The 18,188-nt window shown below is 33.8% G+C and overlaps 3 protein-coding genes across 5 annotated transcripts in view; 2 read left to right on the top strand and 1 right to left on the bottom strand.

Annotated features, from left to right (window-relative positions):
* LOC133181647 (thiosulfate sulfurtransferase-like) overlaps nt 1-12,104 on the bottom strand; it is a 30,135-nt gene extending 18,031 nt beyond the window's left edge. The window contains exons 1-2 of one of the 3 annotated variants that reach the window (XM_061316198.1): nt 12,054-12,104; nt 9,986-10,186 (exon numbers count right to left, since the gene is read on the bottom strand). In XM_061316198.1, the coding sequence (XP_061172182.1) occupies nt 9,986-10,185 (200 nt within the window). In that variant the 5' untranslated portion in view covers nt 10,186; nt 12,054-12,104. Of the gene's footprint in view, nt 1-1,747; nt 1,799-8,371; nt 8,508-9,985; nt 10,187-12,053 lie in introns of those variants that run through there. The other 2 variants (XM_061316200.1, XM_061316199.1) reach the window with 2 other exon arrangements.
* Nucleotides 2,014-5,583, top strand: LOC133181649 (NADH dehydrogenase [ubiquinone] 1 alpha subcomplex subunit 13-like). The gene is made up of 4 exons (XM_061316203.1): nt 2,014-2,176; nt 3,040-3,118; nt 4,938-5,009; nt 5,232-5,583. The coding sequence occupies exons 1-4, from the start codon at nt 2,083-2,085 to the stop codon at nt 5,491-5,493; spliced, it is 507 nt and encodes a 168-aa protein (XP_061172187.1). The 5' UTR covers nt 2,014-2,082; the 3' UTR covers nt 5,494-5,583.
* Nucleotides 12,105-12,319: 215 nt separating the features above from the next.
* Nucleotides 12,320-15,873, top strand: LOC133183188 (NADH dehydrogenase [ubiquinone] 1 alpha subcomplex subunit 13-like). The gene is made up of 4 exons (XM_061318138.1): nt 12,320-12,482; nt 13,348-13,426; nt 15,244-15,315; nt 15,537-15,873. Exons 1-4 carry the CDS (start codon nt 12,389-12,391, stop codon nt 15,796-15,798), a joined length of 507 nt encoding a protein of 168 aa, XP_061174122.1. The 5' UTR covers nt 12,320-12,388; the 3' UTR covers nt 15,799-15,873.
* Nucleotides 15,874-18,188: the final 2,315 nt, after the last annotated feature.

Raw genomic sequence — 18,188 nt, 5'->3', positions numbered from 1 at the left:
GAACACACATACATACACTTAGTTTTATAATTTGGTGTATTGAAGAATGAAAGCATTACTTGACTACAGTTTTATAATTTGGTGTATTGAAGAATGAAAGCATTACTTGTCTACAGTTTTATAATTTGGTGTATTGAAGAATGAAAGCATTACTTGACTACAGTTTTATAATTTGGTGTATTGAAGAATGAAAGCATTTCTTGTCTACATTTTTTGTTATAGTAAGATAATAGGTGATAAATATGTAAAGGTTACAATTTTTGAAACTTGAAAGTTTTTTTTTTTCTGTTTATGCTGTTTGATCAAATGTAATCCCAATCAAATATCTGGAGTGTAGAAAGATCAATTTTTAATTAGATTAGAAAAATAAAGGAATTGGTGGATCTTCAAGAAACATGCAATTGGAATTAATTAATATATGTCACTCTGTTTGATTGTAGGGCAGAGCTTCAGCTTTCAGCAAGAAGCAAATCATTAAAGTGAATTACATCATTCTGCACAAAACAAACTAGCATTCCGGGTTTCCCCAAACTTCAATGTGTTTCATTGTATTAAAGTGTCAGGTGTGCAAAGTCAGATTTAAACGAGATGTGTTTGTGAAACACTGATGCCATCTTATGGCAGCTCAAAACCAAGGTAAAAGTTCTTTAAATAAAAGTCAAACTCCAAGGTCAATAGTTCTAAAATGTTGATACTCAAAGGTCTTGTATTGGTGTGAAAGAGAAAGGTTTTGTCACATGGAATGCAAAGGTGAAATATGACTTCAATAGGCAAGGTTAAAGTTTTTACAAGTGTAGGTCAAACTCAAAGGTCAGGAGGTCAAAAATGTTGGTACCCAGGAAAGGTCTTCTCACAAGGAATACACATGTTATACATAAAATTCCCAGTACCAACCAATCAAAAGTAAAAATATGGCCATGGTTAAAGTTGTCATGTTCCAAGGTCGATATCAAAAGGTCAAAAATGTTGGTATCAAAAGAAATATCTAGTCACATGGAATCAAGTGAAGTATAAAAGCCCTAAGACCAACCATTCAGAAGTTATGGCCAAGGACAAAGTTTGGTAAAATTTTGCAAAAGTAGGTCAGACTCCAAGGTCAAGATGCCTTATATTTAAGGAATGAATTTAAAAGCTACACAATTTATATGGTATAAACTGGGTTTGGGCTGTTTACCCATTATAAACTGCAAATCTGTACAAAATTTAAATGTAATGTCAGGCGGATTGATACGTTTTGACGCAAGTCATTGTGACGTAGGCAAAATAGTTTATACAATATAAAGTAATTTTTTTATCCAATCAAATGGTGTGTCATAACTAGAATTAAATCATATTGGTACCCGAAGGAAGTTCTTGTCATAAGGAATATACATGTGAAATATGAAAGCACTAGCACCAATCATTCAAATGTTTTGGACAAGATTAAAGTTTTTGCGGACAAACAGATTTACAGACAAACAGACGGACGGATGGACAGATCAAAAACTGTATACCCCCGAATCTTCGACTAAAGGTGCATAAAAGGCTAGCAATTTTCTGCATTGAAAACATTAAGATTCATATAGACCCCTATTCTGTAACTTACCATGTGCTATGTATTAACGGATCAACCCGACATTGTTTTAAAAATTAACAAATGATGCAAAAATATCAGAGAGACATAATTATGTGTCTGAAAATATATGATTTTCTACATAGTGGTAAAATCATACAAAATATTCAATAACACTGAATATAAATTTTATACCTCAATTGTTATCGAATCTGGCACTTTCTCATTTCAGATTTGAAAATCAAACAGGAAACACATTGTACACAGTAAAACAGCACAAAGAAACAAATATTCCGGATATTTTGTGTTCCAACCTTTTATTTTATGAAAAATCAACAATGTATTTGAGCATGAAATCTTAAGACTTAATGTATGTAAAATAGAAATAATTTCATCGATTTGATTTATGCTTTTTTATGAAATAATAATAATCCGTAACTTTGCCAATATGTGTACAATGTCATTTCCGGTATTGTGCAGTTGACCTTCGTGAAAATATACATTGCCATTGCCATTGGTTCTTCAGGGCCATGGCTGGGGCTGCACAAGCAAAACAAGAGATGCCCCCGAAAGGGGGCTATGGTCCTATAGATTACAGTAGAAAAATATTTAAAAGAATACCAGGTAAGTTAAAGTACATTTTGCATTAGGTTTTAAAGGGAGACGGCGGGGGGGGGGGGGGGATTACCGATACCAGCTAGTTTGGGTTTCTTCAGTGAGAAGTTATAATATTTATTTACTACATCTTAAGCAGTTGGTTATGACAGAACTGTCACCAGCATTTTTTCATCTTATCAAAAGGGTAACCATTTCCAAACTACGGTAAAAGAAGATTACAACGAACACACTTAAAAAGAATTCACATTAACAGTGAAGTTGTTTTCCCTGTAGTTTTAAAACGTATTATGAACATAATGGATATAACAAATTACATGTACGTTTATAATGAATCACAGTACTTCACAGGTAATTTTAGAAATAGAGCAGAGAAAAAATATATTTCCTGGTACGTTGAAATTTCAGTTGGTTGTTAGGATAAAATTGAGGAATTACACTGGGGAACTATATGTTAGACTAATGTTTATTATTTTCACATATATTTAATAGGGAAGAAGAAGAGGGTATCAATACCCAAAGATACCTTAGTTCAATACATTTTAAAAAATAATAATAAAAAAAAATCATGTATCTTGGGTTGATAATGTAACCTTTTTGTTAGACCACTATATAACTATGATTGAACTTAAGTATCTCAAACATCAATATCTTTAATGCCATTAATGCCATGGATATGTTCATTGTTTAAGTCATTTGGAAGTCCCAACCACTTGTTCTCATGTACATATATTATATCTGCAATATCTCACATCCTTGGACATCTTGAAGTTTTTCCACATTGCCATTGAGTTCAAGACAACAAGGTTTGACTGTATATACATTTTGTGTGATTAGACATCATTTGTGTGCATTTCATTTATTTATTTTAGGGAAGTATATCTTGGGTGGTTTTTTTGGAGTCACAGCATATTCATGGTGGTTGATGTGCGAGACTAGAAGATACAATAAGTAAGTATTTGCTTTTAATATTATATGACTCTCTGCTCTTGATGGTTAATATTTTATTTTACAGGATGGGGGGAGGTAGGGATGGGATTATTTTACAATGTCAAAATAAATACAATAAAAAGCAGGGTTTTAAACTAACTTGTGATCCTTGATAGCCATGTAGGCTACTGAACCTTGCAATTCTGGGGCCCACATCAAAATTTATTCGCCCACAGATTATCACACCTTCTATTGAATATAAAAACAACAACCCCATTTTTCGTTTTTTTTATCATGTGCTTCATGTTTCTTTTCTATCCATTGTAACATTATGCACCACTTATCTAAATTTGAAGTGGAACTCTTCTGTTTATGAAGATTGATATGATCATTCAATATCATATATAGAGCACATGGCAGGTTTTCATTCACCATGTTCACATACAACAGTACTTTTTGGTTTCTTGGGCTCTTTGACCCGTCAATGCCACATTGTGCCTGACACAATCACTTAGATGCTTTATGTATAAGTACTTCTTACAGGTAATTATAAAGCACTTTACTGATTATGAAATTTTTCAAGAGAAAAATACAAAACATTCGGACAAAATTGAAAAAAAATATTTATTATCATAAATTTTCTAATTGCCATGTGGGCAACTTGAATGTTATTCTAAGTTGCCCACATGGAACATTAGTCACAAATTGCGAGTGGGCGACTGTTAATTTCAAACCCTGAAAAGTATGATTAATTTAAAAGTTTAGGCTTCTCCATGTAGCGTATGTTCATTTTTGTTCAAATTATGGCCCATGGACAATAGGCATATTTATGCATTTTCACTGTATAATCAATATAGCCACGCCCAACACTAGAACCCCTCACCCAGGGACCATGAATTTCACAATTTTGGAAGAGGCACCCTGCTCATCACCATGCAATTAGTTTGTCTAATATCAAGGAGCAGAGAAGATTTCTGAAGAATTAATGCATTTTCACTATATGATCAAATGATCCCTACCCTAACACCAGAACTCCTGACCCTTGGTCAATGACTTTCACAATTTTGGAAAAGGCACCCTTGATTATCATAAACATGCATTTACTTTGTCTGCTAAATATACAAGGGGGAGGGAGGGTGCATTTTGACACTCTGATCTATAAAGCCCCACCCTAATGTCAGAACCTCTGACCCAGAGGCCATGAATTTCACAATTTTTGAAGAGACACTCTTGGTTTTTATAATCATGCACTTAGTTTTTCTATCTAACACCCAGGAACAGAGAGGAAGATGTTTGAAGAATTCATGCATTTTCACTATTATCTGTAGAGCCCCACCCTAATATAGAACCCTTAACCAAGAGACCATGAAATGAACAATTTTAGTAGAGGACTAAATGCTTATCAAAATCATGTCAAGTCTGGCTGCTTGATGTCCTGGTGAGGAGTAAAGAAGAAAAATTTTAAAGATAGCATGATTTTTTATGATTTTAGTCTGATCCCTCAGGCCCAAAGGGGGGGGGGGGGGCATGAAATTTATTTATTTTTTGTTCCCCTTCATCCATAGATGCTCTAAGCCAAAATTGTTGAAATCGGTTCAGCAGTTTCAGAGAAAAAGCTTAAAATGTTCAAATGTTAATGCACGATGGACGACACAGGGGGAAGAACAAAAACAGATAGGTATAGGTCACCGGAATGACTCAGGTGACCTACTAACAGGATGGTCAATCCAGAAGAGACACAATCTCATCAGAAACCTCTTGTTATATGATTTATGTTGGTGTTTTCTTTCATTTGCTTCTTTTTTGATGTAAATTCTTTACATTTTGACTTCTGTTTCAGAATGCTCTATTTAGAAAATACAGAGGCAAACATTGCTCTAGAACCATTGATAATGGCTGAAAATGACAGACTGTAAGTCAGTTACCTGGTAATTTATGATATATGTATTTACTGATATTAAGATTATTTTAATTTGAAAATAATATAGAAACAAATACTGGTATTCAAGATGGCAAGGAAGAAAACAATGAAAAAGATCCTATATACATATTTACTACATATTTCCAAATTTCTCTACCAGTTTTGAAACTAGCATGCCTTCTTTAATTTTCATTTTTTTTTTTTTATATACAGAGCTTTGAAGTTGTTTCGCCAGAATTGTGAGCTAGAAGAAGAGCTGATGCAGAATAATCCAGATTGGAAAACTGGCACCATATTTGGAGTCCCAATCTTTTATGATACAAGAAATCGGGGTATTATGCCATTCGGAAGAGAACTGTATAATCACACAAATGTAGGATCCTGGTATTTGTTGGACAGACAATATCATTGGAAAGCACTTGATACAAAATTTGAGTGGTTCCCCAAGAAGAATCCAGCACCTCCTGAGAATTAGAAAAGATCAAGATTTCTCAAATGATGTAACATTTTATTTCATTGCCAGAACTAAAGCAAAATTTTCTATTAAAGTTTGAGTACATCTCCATTTTTTGGTTTTATTGTTTCTTATGACAACATTTGTAAATACATAGCTGTACATCTAATGTTACACAACATCAGTGGCAGATTGATCCTTCTCTATAGATTGTTGTTGAATGCATGAGCCTCTCTCTCTCTCTCTCTATAAATATACAGTATATTTGTGCGTATTATTATTATTATTCATACTTGAAAGTGTTTCTATTACTAGCGAATGTTAAACACATAAAATGTGTTCACCTGTTCACTGTAAAATTACAGTAAAACAGGTAAATGTTACAGCAAGGCCTAATTTAAAATTTCATTTCCCCTTCTTGACATCATTTTGACTTGAGGCAGATGTTGACATCTTGTTTTTCTGCTTTATTTAGTATTGCACCTTCAACTGAAAGAAACTAGGAACATTTTGTTCACAGGAACCACTATGAAAGCACTAAAGTCGTTGCAATTTTCTGTTTAGTCACAAAAGGAGGTTAGCATGCTGATCAGTCTATAGTGTATCTCTGTTCAGCGCATAAAGCAGTACAGTTAGAATATTTTTAAATACACATGTACACATGTATTATCCCCATCATGTATAAGATGCCACATAAAATCAGTTTGGAATTGTCATGCACTTGGGCTTTCATCAGTCCATGCAAGCACTTTGATTCATGACTGATAAAAACAACACGCGTTTGCTATCCATGAAGGCGCCTTTTCTACACTGAAAAGGATCGTTTTTGAACAAGTTCAGTGTTCTCGGCAGTCCCAGCACTCTGTGTTACATTCTCAGGTATCTTGCTCCACAATCTCTACAATTTCTCCGAATAATTCCCGTCGTAATTCGGCAACCTGCTTGGCCTTTTCATGAGCATAGTCAAAATAGACGTTTCTCATACCCTCGACGACTGCCAAGCGAAGCCGAAGATGATAGCGGAAGGTTCTTTTGTTCATTTTCTTGGCATTGTCGTACCTTTTCTGTAGTGAAGTTAAAGCTCTGTTTAACATGACGATTTGTTCACATGATCTTCGAAATCTCCTCTCAGCATCCACAAGATTCACTCTTCTTTCGTTGTAAATTCGGTTGGAACGTCTTATCCTCGTCATATTAGTGTCTGGTTTATTAGATTAGAGGGTTACCTCGAGTAGAGCACACCTACCCGTTTGTTGTCCCAGTATGTTGATAAAAGCCCCCTCCAGATAAAGAACCGGCTGAATTGTCACCTGCCAGTTGCCTTGGTAACAGCTGTCAGGCCGTGCGAGTTGTGACTTTGTATTCTTTATCTCCCGATAATTTTAAATCCTGAGGGAAAAAATTCACAGCAGATAATTTTTGTAGTTATTAATTTCTATTTCTTGACACTTGTATAATTGCTTTATAACGCGCTACAATAGTATACAAGTGACGTGAAGAACAATTGATTAATTTACCCTTTAAACATTTAAATACCAGATTTTTTTAACAGTGGAATATATGTAAGATTTTGCTTAAATATTCATAAAGTTTTATTTAAAAAAAAGATCGGTTAATTGAAATGTTTGCAGAATTATATGTTTAAAATTAAATATAGTTTCTTTTAGAAAACACTTTGGAAAAAAACTTCAATCTCGCCGAATTCTTTAATATCCGATTAATGTAGGCACATGCATTCATATATTTTAAAAAACCTAATATACTGATTCATTTTGACTTCTTTGAAACGCACGTAGTCACTTATTTATTAAAATATTTTTTCACATTACTATGAAGATACGAATTCGTTTTTAAGAAGCATTTTTAGAGTTATATTTGCTATACGTCCTAGAGACACAAAACCGTTAGCTTCCAATTGTAAACATTACACTTTCCTTTCCCGATAAATAATATTTCCAGAAATAAAAATAAGTACATGGCTATATAAAAATATTTCAATTTCAGAATATTTAAAAATTTGTATGACAAGCACCAGACAAAGTTATATTTATATCGACGATTAACTGACAAAAAATTAGTCGCATGTCGACATAAGTTAACTCGCATGTCGACAAAATAAGTCACATGAAAATTCGATTTTTTTTTAATTTCATATCTTTAGCCTTTGTTTAGATCCTGCACATACAAAATTTTATTTTAAAATCAGAAAAATGTCCATAACTTGGACCGGAAGCGAAGTAGGTTTTTCAGGTTTGAGCAAGTTTTTTGGCATTTGAGATAGTTGGACCCCCTCCCCTTTTTCTGCTGCAAGAATATAATAATGATTATAGAGCCATTATCAAACTGTAAAAGTTTTGTCACGCAAGTCCAGTCCACAATTAATTCCATTAGTAAAAGTGAGACTGAGATCAAAAGTGAGCTCGTCTAAGTTTTATGGCCCCGGAGCCAGCTCTAAGTTGGAAACTAGTCCTTGTCTGAAAAATTCATGATGCTCAGGTGACAGTCAAGGCCCATGGGATCTTCTTACGAAATCTCGGGGACAAATTGGTATACAGCATTTACCTTAATCAAACAAAAACAAGGGCCACAATGCTCACCCGAGTTACATTACTCAAATGATATGACTTTTCCTTCTGGTCCCAAACAAAGACAAAACTCACATATAAAAAATTTGTGAAGATCAGACAAATTATAATCTTGCCATGCTCCAAGAAATCTTTTATATCAACCCCTACATATCTTAGAGCTTACGTTAACCTGGGAAAAGGAGGGCATAAAAGAACTGGAATTCAATTTATATAAACAGGATGCTTGCATTAAAAAACATTAGTTATCTATCAGTTATCTAAAATGTACTTCTCAAAAAATCCTTAATATAACTCAATCATGAGTGACATACCTTAATGTTTTTTACAATCAAGAATTTTGGATATCTCGAAGTTTAATTTTGGTCCTGTTGAGTTCTAGATGATGAGGTTTAACTGTACATTTCAAAATGAAACTTTAAATCTGTTTTGCCATCCCATATTTACCGCTCATCAGCTAAACAAAATTTTCATAACTTGCATTAGATTGAACAAAGTGAGGGAGAATAAAAATATTTAAATTGACTTTGTTGTCTGGGATAAAGGTCACAATTGTAAAAAAAAAAAAAATAATAATGGAAGACACAATGCAGATAAAAGTCAGATGAATGACAAACTTGATCAGGAAAGCCTTATGCTCAAGAGCCTAAAAAATCATCTATTTCACAAGCAATGTTCATTACATTAAGCAGTTTATAAAAAATAGAGGGGCTGAACATTTTGGCTTAACAATAGATTCAAAACCAATTTTGACTTACCAGGAAGGAAGGAAGTTTATTTTCCAGCTTTTTTATGGGGTGGGTGGGAATGGGAGTGAGAGTTATGAGAAGCAATATGGTAATTATACATATATCACACGGCTTCCAGGGTGATATACCAGAATGTTTGCCCCAGGGTGATAAGAAAGTCCTGGAGTGTTACATCACCCGATGCCGAAGGCAGAGGGTAATATAACACTCCAGGGCTTTCCTGTCACCGAGGGGCAAATACAAGTGTAGTCTACTTGTGTGCCAAGTTATATTGAAATCAGACCAAAACTGTAGGAGGAGTAGCGTTTTAAAGGAATTTCACAGAAATTTCTATTTTTAGTAACCATGGCAACACCGTTCATCGTAATCAAAAACCGATGCACTAAATTATGTGTCTTAGTGTAGTCTACTTGTGTGCCAAGTTATATTGAAATCAGACCATAACTGAAGGAGGAGTAGCGTTTTAAAGGAATTTTACAGAAATTTCTATTTTTAGTAACCATGGCAACACCGTTCATTGAAATCAAAAACCAATGCACTAAATTATGTATCTCAATGTAGTCTACTTGTGTTCCAAGTTATATTGAAATCAGACCAAAACTGTAGGAGGAGTAGCGTTTTAAAGGAATTTCACAGAAATTTCTATTTTTAGTAACCATGGCAATACCGTTCATCGAAATCAAAAACCGATGCAACTAAATTATGTATCTAAGTGTAGTCTACTTGTGTGCCAAGTTATATTGAAATCAGACCAAAACTGTAGGAGGAGTAGTGTTTTGAAAAATTGTTTACAGACAGATGGACAGACACACAGACAGACAGACAGCTAGACGGACGGACGACGGACACCTTACTATCGCATAAGCTGTTCTGGTCTCTGACCAGTAGAGCTAAAAACAACAGGTTTTTACCATTTTTTCAAGAAACTATAGATCTTTTCATCACATAACATTTATATAAACAATGGGGCATCCCTCTCCCATTTCCTATGGCCATCCTAACAGATTTGGGAAAAAGCACTTTTTGCAGGATTAATGTAACTGAGTTAAACATGTTAAAGATATGTATACTGTTTTTTCTTTCTTTAATTCATGATAAAACATGTAGATATATGTAGAGTTCTACATACAAAGCTACTTTACAGAAAATCTTAATGAAAACTTTTCATATAATTCTCACTGTTTATAAAGTTGCTCATATCCCTGCCCATTAGACTGCCAGGATGCATCTAACAATCTCAGGTCTGAGCTCAATTCATGAGATGCTGACAGCTGGTTTTTTAACCATGCAGAGGAAACAAATGTCTGGAAATTTCTTTTAATAAAGGCTGTGTGTGATCTGAAGTGTTTGGATGATGTTAAAATCAATCCAAGTATCATTCTACAAATAAGACAAATGCACATTATTATTTACATGTATATTGTTGGTTCACATCAATATGTTGTGTGTATATTATATCTTATCTCTCAAAGTAGAGAATTTTGCTATTGTCCCATTTTTGAACACACATACATACACTTAGTTTTATAATTTGGTGTATTGAAGAATGAAAGCATTACTTGACTACAGTTTTATAATTTGGTGTATTGAAGAATGAAAGCATTACTTGTCTACAGTTTTATAATTTGGTGTATTGAAGAATGAAAGCATTACTTGACTACAGTTTTATAATTTGGTGTATTGAAGAATGAAAGCATTTCTTGTCTACATTTTTTGTTATAGTAAGATAATAGGTGATAAATATGTAAAGGTTACAATTTTTGAAACTTGAAAGTTTTTTTTTTTCTGTTTATGCTGTTTGATAAAATGTAATCCCAATCAAATATCTGGAGTGTAGAAAGATCAATTTTTAATTAGATTAGAAAAATAAAGGAATTGGTGGATCTTCAAGAAACATGCAATTGGAATTAATTAATATATGTCACTCTGTTTGATTGTAGGGCAGAGCTTCAGCTTTCAGCAAGAAGCAAATCATTAAAGTGAATTACATCATTCTGCACAAAACAAACTAGCATTCCGGGTTTCCCCAAACTTCAATGTGTTTCATTGTATTAAAGTGTCAGGTGTGCAAAGTCAGATTTAAACGAGATGTGTTTGTGAAACACTGATGCCATCTTATGGCAGCTCAAAACCAAGGTAAAAGTTCTTTAAATAAAAGTCAAACTCCAAGGTCAATAGTTCTAAAATGTTGATACTCAAAGGTCTTGTATTGGTGTGAAAGAGAAAGGTTTTGTCACATGGAATGCAAAGGTGAAATATGACTTCAATAGGCAAGGTTAAAGTTTTTACAAGTGTAGGTCAAACTCAAAGGTCAGGAGGTCAAAAATGTTGGTACCCAGGAAAGGTCTTCTCACAAGGAATACACATGTTATACATAAAATTCCCAGTACCAACCAATCAAAAGTAAAAATATGGCCATGGTTAAAGTTGTCATGTTCCAAGGTCGATATCAAAAGGTCAAAAATGTTGGTATCAAAAGAAATATCTAGTCACATGGAATCAAGTGAAGTATAAAAGCCCTAAGACCAACCATTCAGAAGTTATGGCCAAGGACAAAGTTTGGTAAAATTTTGCAAAAGTAGGTCAGACTCCAAGGTCAAGATGCCTTATATTTAAGGAATGAATTTAAAAGCTACACAATTTATATGGTATAAACTGGGTTTGGGCTGTTTACCCATTATAAACTGCAAATCTGTACAAAATTTAAATGTAATGTCAGGCGGATTGATACGTTTTGACGCAAGTCATTGTGACGTAGGCAAAATAGTTTATACAATATAAAGTAATTTTTTTATCCAATCAAATGGTGTGTCATAACTAGAATTAAATCATATTGGTACCCGAAGGAAGTTCTTGTCATAAGGAATATACATGTGAAATATGAAAGCACTAGCACCAATCATTCAAATGTTTTGGACAAGATTAAAGTTTTTGCGGACAAACAGATTTACAGACAAACAGACGGACGGATGGACAGATCAAAAACTGTATACCCCCGAATCTTCGACTAAAGGTGCATAAAAGGCTAGCAATTTTCTGCATTGAAAACATTAAGATTCATATAGACCCCTATTCTGTAACTTACCATGTGCTATGTATTAACGGATCAACCCGACATTGTTTTAAAAATTAACAAATGATGCAAAAATATCAGAGAGACATAATTATGTGTCTGAAAATATATGATTTTCTACATAGTGGTAAAATCATACAAAATATTCAATAACACTGAATATAAATTTTATACCTCAATTGTTATCGAATCTGGCACTTTCTCATTTCAGATTTGAAAATCAAACAGGAAACACATTGTACACAGTAAAACAGCACAAAGAAACAAATATTCCGGATATTTTGTGTTCCAACCTTTTATTTTATGAAAAATCAACAATGTATTTGAGCATGAAATCTTAAGACTTAATGTATGTAAAATAGAAATAATTTCATCGATTTGATTTATGCTTTTTTATGAAATAATAATAATCCGTAACTTTGCCAATATGTGTACAATGTCATTTCCGGTATTGTGCAGTTGACCTTCGTGAAAATATACATTGCCATTGCCATTGGTTCTTCAGGGCCATGGCTGGGGCTGCACAAGCAAAACAAGAGATGCCCCCGAAAGGGGGCTATGGTCCTATAGATTACAGTAGAAAAATATTTAAAAGAATACCAGGTAAGTTAAAGTACATTTTGCATTAGGTTTTAAAGGGAGACGGCGGGGGGGGGGGGGGGGGATTACCGATACCAGCTAGTTTGGGTTTCTTCAGTGAGAAGTTATAATATTTATTTACTACATCTTAAGCAGTTGGTTATGACAGAACTGTCACCAGCATTTTTTCATCTTATCAAAAGGGTAACCATTTCCAAACTACGGTAAAAGAAGATTACAACGAACACACTTAAAAAGAATTCACATTAACAGTGAAGTTGTTTTCCCTGTAGTTTTAAAACGTATTATGAACATAATGGATATAACAAATTACATGTACGTTTATAATGAATCACAGTACTTCACAGGTAATTTTAGAAATAGAGCAGAGAAAAAATATATTTCCTGGTACGTTGAAATTTCAGTTGGTTGTTAGGATAAAATTGAGGAATTACACTGGGGAACTATATGTTAGACTAATGTTTATTATTTTCACATATATTTAATAGGGAAGAAGAAGAGGGTATCAATACCCAAAGATACCTTAGTTCAATACATTTTAAAAAATAATAATAAAAAAAAATCATGTATCTTGGGTTGATAATGTAACCTTTTTGTTAGACCACTATATAACTATGATTGAACTTAAGTATCTCAAACATCAATATCTTTAATGCCATTAATGCCATGGATATGTTCATTGTTTAAGTCATTTGGAAGTCCCAACCACTTGTTCTCATGTACATATATTATATCTGCAATATCTCACATCCTTGGACATCTTGAAGTTTTTCCACATTGCCATTGAGTTCAAGACAACAAGGTTTGACTGTATATACATTTTGTGTGATTAGACATCATTTGTGTGCATTTCATTTATTTATTTTAGGGAAGTATATCTTGGGTGGTTTTTTTGGAGTCACAGCATATTCATGGTGGTTGATGTGCGAGACTAGAAGATACAATAAGTAAGTATTTGCTTTTAATATTATATGACTCTCTGCTCTTGATGGTTAATATTTTATTTTACAGGATGGGGGGAGGTAGGGATGGGATTATTTTACAATGTCAAAATAAATACAATAAAAAGCAGGGTTTTAAACTAACTTGTGATCCTTGATAGCCATGTAGGCTACTGAACCTTGCAATTCTGGGGCCCACATCAAAATTTATTCGCCCACAGATTATCACACCTTCTATTGAATATAAAAACAACAACCCCATTTTTCGTTTTTTTTATCATGTGCTTCATGTTTCTTTTCTATCCATTGTAACATTATGCACCACTTATCTAAATTTGAAGTGGAACTCTTCTGTTTATGAAGATTGATATGATCATTCAATATCATATATAGAGCACATGGCAGGTTTTCATTCACCATGTTCACATACAACAGTACTTTTTGGTTTCTTGGGCTCTTTGACCCGTCAATGCCACATTGTGCCTGACACAATCACTTAGATGCTTTATGTATAAGTACTTCTTACAGGTAATTATAAAGCACTTTACTGATTATGAAATTTTTCAAGAGAAAAATACAAAACATTCGGACAAAATTGAAAAAAAATATTTATTATCATAAATTTTCTAATTGCCATGTGGGCAACTTGAATGTTATTCTAAGTTGCCCACATGGAACATTAGTCACAAATTGCGAGTGGGCGACTGTTAATTTCAAACCCTGAAAAGTATGATTAATTTAAAAGTTTAGGCTTCTCCATGTAGCGTATGTTCATTTTTGTTCAAATTATGGCCCATGGACAATAGGCATATTTATGCATTTTCACTGTATAATCAATATAGCCACGCCCAACACTAGAACCCCTCACCCAGGGACCATGAATTTCACAATTTTGGAAGAGGCACCCTGCTCATCACCATGCAATTAGTTTGTCTAATATCAAGGAGCAGAGAAGATTTCTGAAGAATTAATGCATTTTCACTATATGATCAAATGATCCCTACCCTAACACCAGAACTCCTGACCCTTGGTCAATGACTTTCACAATTTTGGAAAAGGCACCCTTGATTATCATAAACATGCATTTACTTTGTCTGCTAAATATACAAGGGGGAGGGAGGGTGCATTTTGACACTCTGATCTATAAAGCCCCACCCTAATGTCAGAACCTCTGACCCAGAGGCCATGAATTTCACAATTTTTGAAGAGACACTCTTGGTTTTTATAATCATGCACTTAGTTTTTCTATCTAACACCCAGGAACAGAGAGGAAGATGTTTGAAGAATTCATGCATTTTCACTATTATCTGTAGAGCCCCACCCTAATATAGAACCCTTAACCAAGAGACCATGAAATGAACAATTTTAGTAGAGGACTAAATGCTTATCAAAATCATGTCAAGTCTGGCTGCTTGATGTCCTGGTGAGGAGTAAAGAAGAAAAATTTTAAAGATAGCATGATTTTTTATGATTTTAGTCTGATCCCTCAGGCCCAAAGGGGGGGGGGGGCATGAAATTTATTTATTTTTTGTTCCCCTTCATCCATAGATGCTCTAAGCCAAAATTGTTGAAATCGGTTCAGCAGTTTCAGAGAAAAAGCTTAAAATGTTCAAATGTTAATGCACGATGGACGACACAGGGGGAAGAACAAAAACAGATAGGTATAGGTCACCGGAATGACTCAGGTGACCTACTAACAGGATGGTCAATCCAGAAGAGACACAATCTCATCAGAAACCTCTTGTTATATGATTTATGTTGGTGTTTTCTTTCATTTGCTTCTTTTTTGATGTAAATTCTTTACATTTTGACTTCTGTTTCAGAATGCTCTATTTAGAAAATACAGAGGCAAACATTGCTCTAGAACCATTGATAATGGCTGAAAATGACAGACTGTAAGTCAGTTACCTGGTAATTTATGATATATGTATTTACTGATATTAAGATTATTTTAATTTGAAAATAATATAGAAACAAATACTGGTATTCAAGATGGCAAGGAAGAAAACAATGAAAAAGATCCTATATACATATTTACTACATATTTCCAAATTTCTCTACCAGTTTTGAAACTAGCATGCCTTCTTTAATTTTCATTTTTTTTTTTTATATACAGAGCTTTGAAGTTGTTTCGCCAGAATTGTGAGCTAGAAGAAGAGCTGATGCAGAATAATCCAGATTGGAAAACTGGCACCATATTTGGAGTCCCAATCTTTTATGATACAAGAAATCGGGGTATTATGCCATTCGGAAGAGAACTGTATAATCACACAAATGTAGGATCCTGGTATTTGTTGGACAGACAATATCATTGGAAAGCACTTGATACAAAATTTGAGTGGTTCCCCAAGAAGAATCCAGCACCTCCTGAGAATTAGAAAAGATCAAGATTTCTCAAATGATGTAACATTTTATTTCATTGCCAGAACTAAAGCAAAATTTTCTATAAAAGTTTGAGTACATCTCCATTTTTTGGTTTTATTGTTTCTTATGACAACATTTGTAAATACATAGCTGTACATCTAATGTTACACAACATCAGTGGCAGATTGATCCTTCTCTATAGATTGTTGTTGAATGCATGAGCCTCTCTCTCTCTCTCTCTATAAATATACAGTATATTTGTGCGTATTATTATTATTATTCATACTTGAAAGTGTTTCTATTACTAGCGAATGTTAAACACATAAAATGTGTTCACCTGTTCACTGTAAAATTACAGTAAAACAGGTAAATGTTACAGCAAGGCCTAATTTAAAATTTCATTTCCCCTTCTTGACATCATTTTGACTTGAGGCAGATGTTGACATCTTGTTTTTCTGCTTTATTTAGTATTGCACCTTCAACTGAAAGAAACTAGGAACATTTTGTTCACAGGAACCACTATGAAAGCACTAAAGTCGTTGCAATTTTCTGTTTAGTCACAAAAGGAGGTTAGCATGCTGATCAGTCTATAGTGTATCTCTGTTCAGCGCATAAAGCAGTACAGTTAGAATATTTTTAAATACACATGTACACATGTATTATCCCCATCATGTATAAGATGCCACATAAAATCAGTTTGGAATTGTCATGCACTTGGGCTTTCATCAGTCCATGCAAGCACTTTGATTCATGACTGATAAAAACAACACGCGTTTGCTATCCATGAAGGCGCCTTTTCTACACTGAAAAGGATCGTTTTTGAACAAGTTCAGTGTTCTCGGCAGTCCCAGCACTCTGTGTTACATTCTCAGGTATCTTGCTCCACAATCTCTACAATTTCTCCGAATAATTCCCGTCGTAATTCGGCAACCTGCTTGGCCTTTTCATGAGCATAGTCAAAATAGACGTTTCTCATACCCTCGACGACTGCCAAGCGAAGCCGAAGATGATAGCGGAAGGTTCTTTTGTTCATTTTCTTGGCATTGTCGTACCTTTTCTGTAGTGAAGTTAAAGCTCTGTTTAACATGACGATTTGTTCACATGATCTTCGAAATCTCCTCTCAGCATCCACAAGATTCACTCTTCTTTCGTTGTAAATTCGGTTGGAACGTCTTATCCTCGTCATATTAGTGTCTGGTTTATTAGATTAGAGGGTTACCTCGAGTAGAGCACACCTACCCGTTTGTTGTCCCAGTATGTTGATAAAAGCCCCCTCCAGATAAAGAACCGGCTGAATTGTCACCTGCCAGTTGCCTTGGTAACAGCTGTCAGGCCGTGCGAGTTGTGACTTTGTATTCTTTATCTCCCGATAATTTTAAATCCTGAGGGAAAAAATTCACAGCAGATAATTTTTGTAGTTATTAATTTCTATTTCTTGACACTTGTATAATTGCTTTATAACGCGCTACAATAGTATACAAGTGACGTGAAGAACAATTGATTAATTTACCCTTTAAACATTTAAATACCAGATTTTTTTAACAGTGGAATATATGTAAGATTTTGCTTAAATATTCATAAAGTTTTATTTAAAAAAAAGATCGGTTAATTGAAATGTTTGCAGAATTATATGTTTAAAATTAAATATAGTTTCTTTTAGAAAACACTTTGGAAAAAAACTTCAATCTCGCCGAATTCTTTAATATCCGATTAATGTAGGCACATGCATTCATATATTTTAAAAAACCTAATATACTGATTCATTTTGACTTCTTTGAAACGCACGTAGTCACTTATTTATTAAAATATTTTTTCACATTACTATGAAGATACGAATTCGTTTTTAAGAAGCATTTTTAGAGTTATATTTGCTATACGTCCTAGAGACACAAAACCGTTAGCTTCCAATTGTAAACATTACACTTTCCTTTCCCGATAAATAATATTTCCAGAAATAAAAATAAGTACATGGCTATATAAAAATATTTCAATTTCAGAATATTTAAAAATTTGTATGACAAGCACCAGACAAAGTTATATTTATATCGACGATTAACTGACAAAAAATTAGTCGCATGTCGACATAAGTTAACTCGCATGTCGACAAAATAAGTCACATGAAAATTCGATTTTTTTTTAATTTCATATCTTTAGCCTTTGTTTAGATCCTGCACATACAAAATTTTATTTTAAAATCAGAAAAATGTCCATAACTTGGACCGGAAGCGAAGTAGGTTTTTCAGGTTTGAGCAAGTTTTTTGGCATTTGAGATAGTTGGACCCCCTCCCCTTTTTCTGCTGCAAGAATATAATAATGATTATAGAGCCATTATCAAACTGTAAAAGTTTTGTCACGCAAGTCCAGTCCACAATTAATTCCATTAGTAAAAGTGAGACTGAGATCA

Source organism: Saccostrea echinata, unplaced genomic scaffold (genome assembly GCF_033153115.1).
Source record: "Saccostrea echinata isolate AGI-Se365-2 ecotype Australia unplaced genomic scaffold, CSIRO_AGI_Sech_v1 ptg000009l, whole genome shotgun sequence".
Taxonomy (NCBI): domain Eukaryota; kingdom Metazoa; phylum Mollusca; class Bivalvia; order Ostreida; family Ostreidae; genus Saccostrea; species Saccostrea echinata.
The sequence above is the reverse complement of the archived record's forward strand: the minus strand, read 5'-3'. Positions and strand labels throughout refer to the sequence as shown.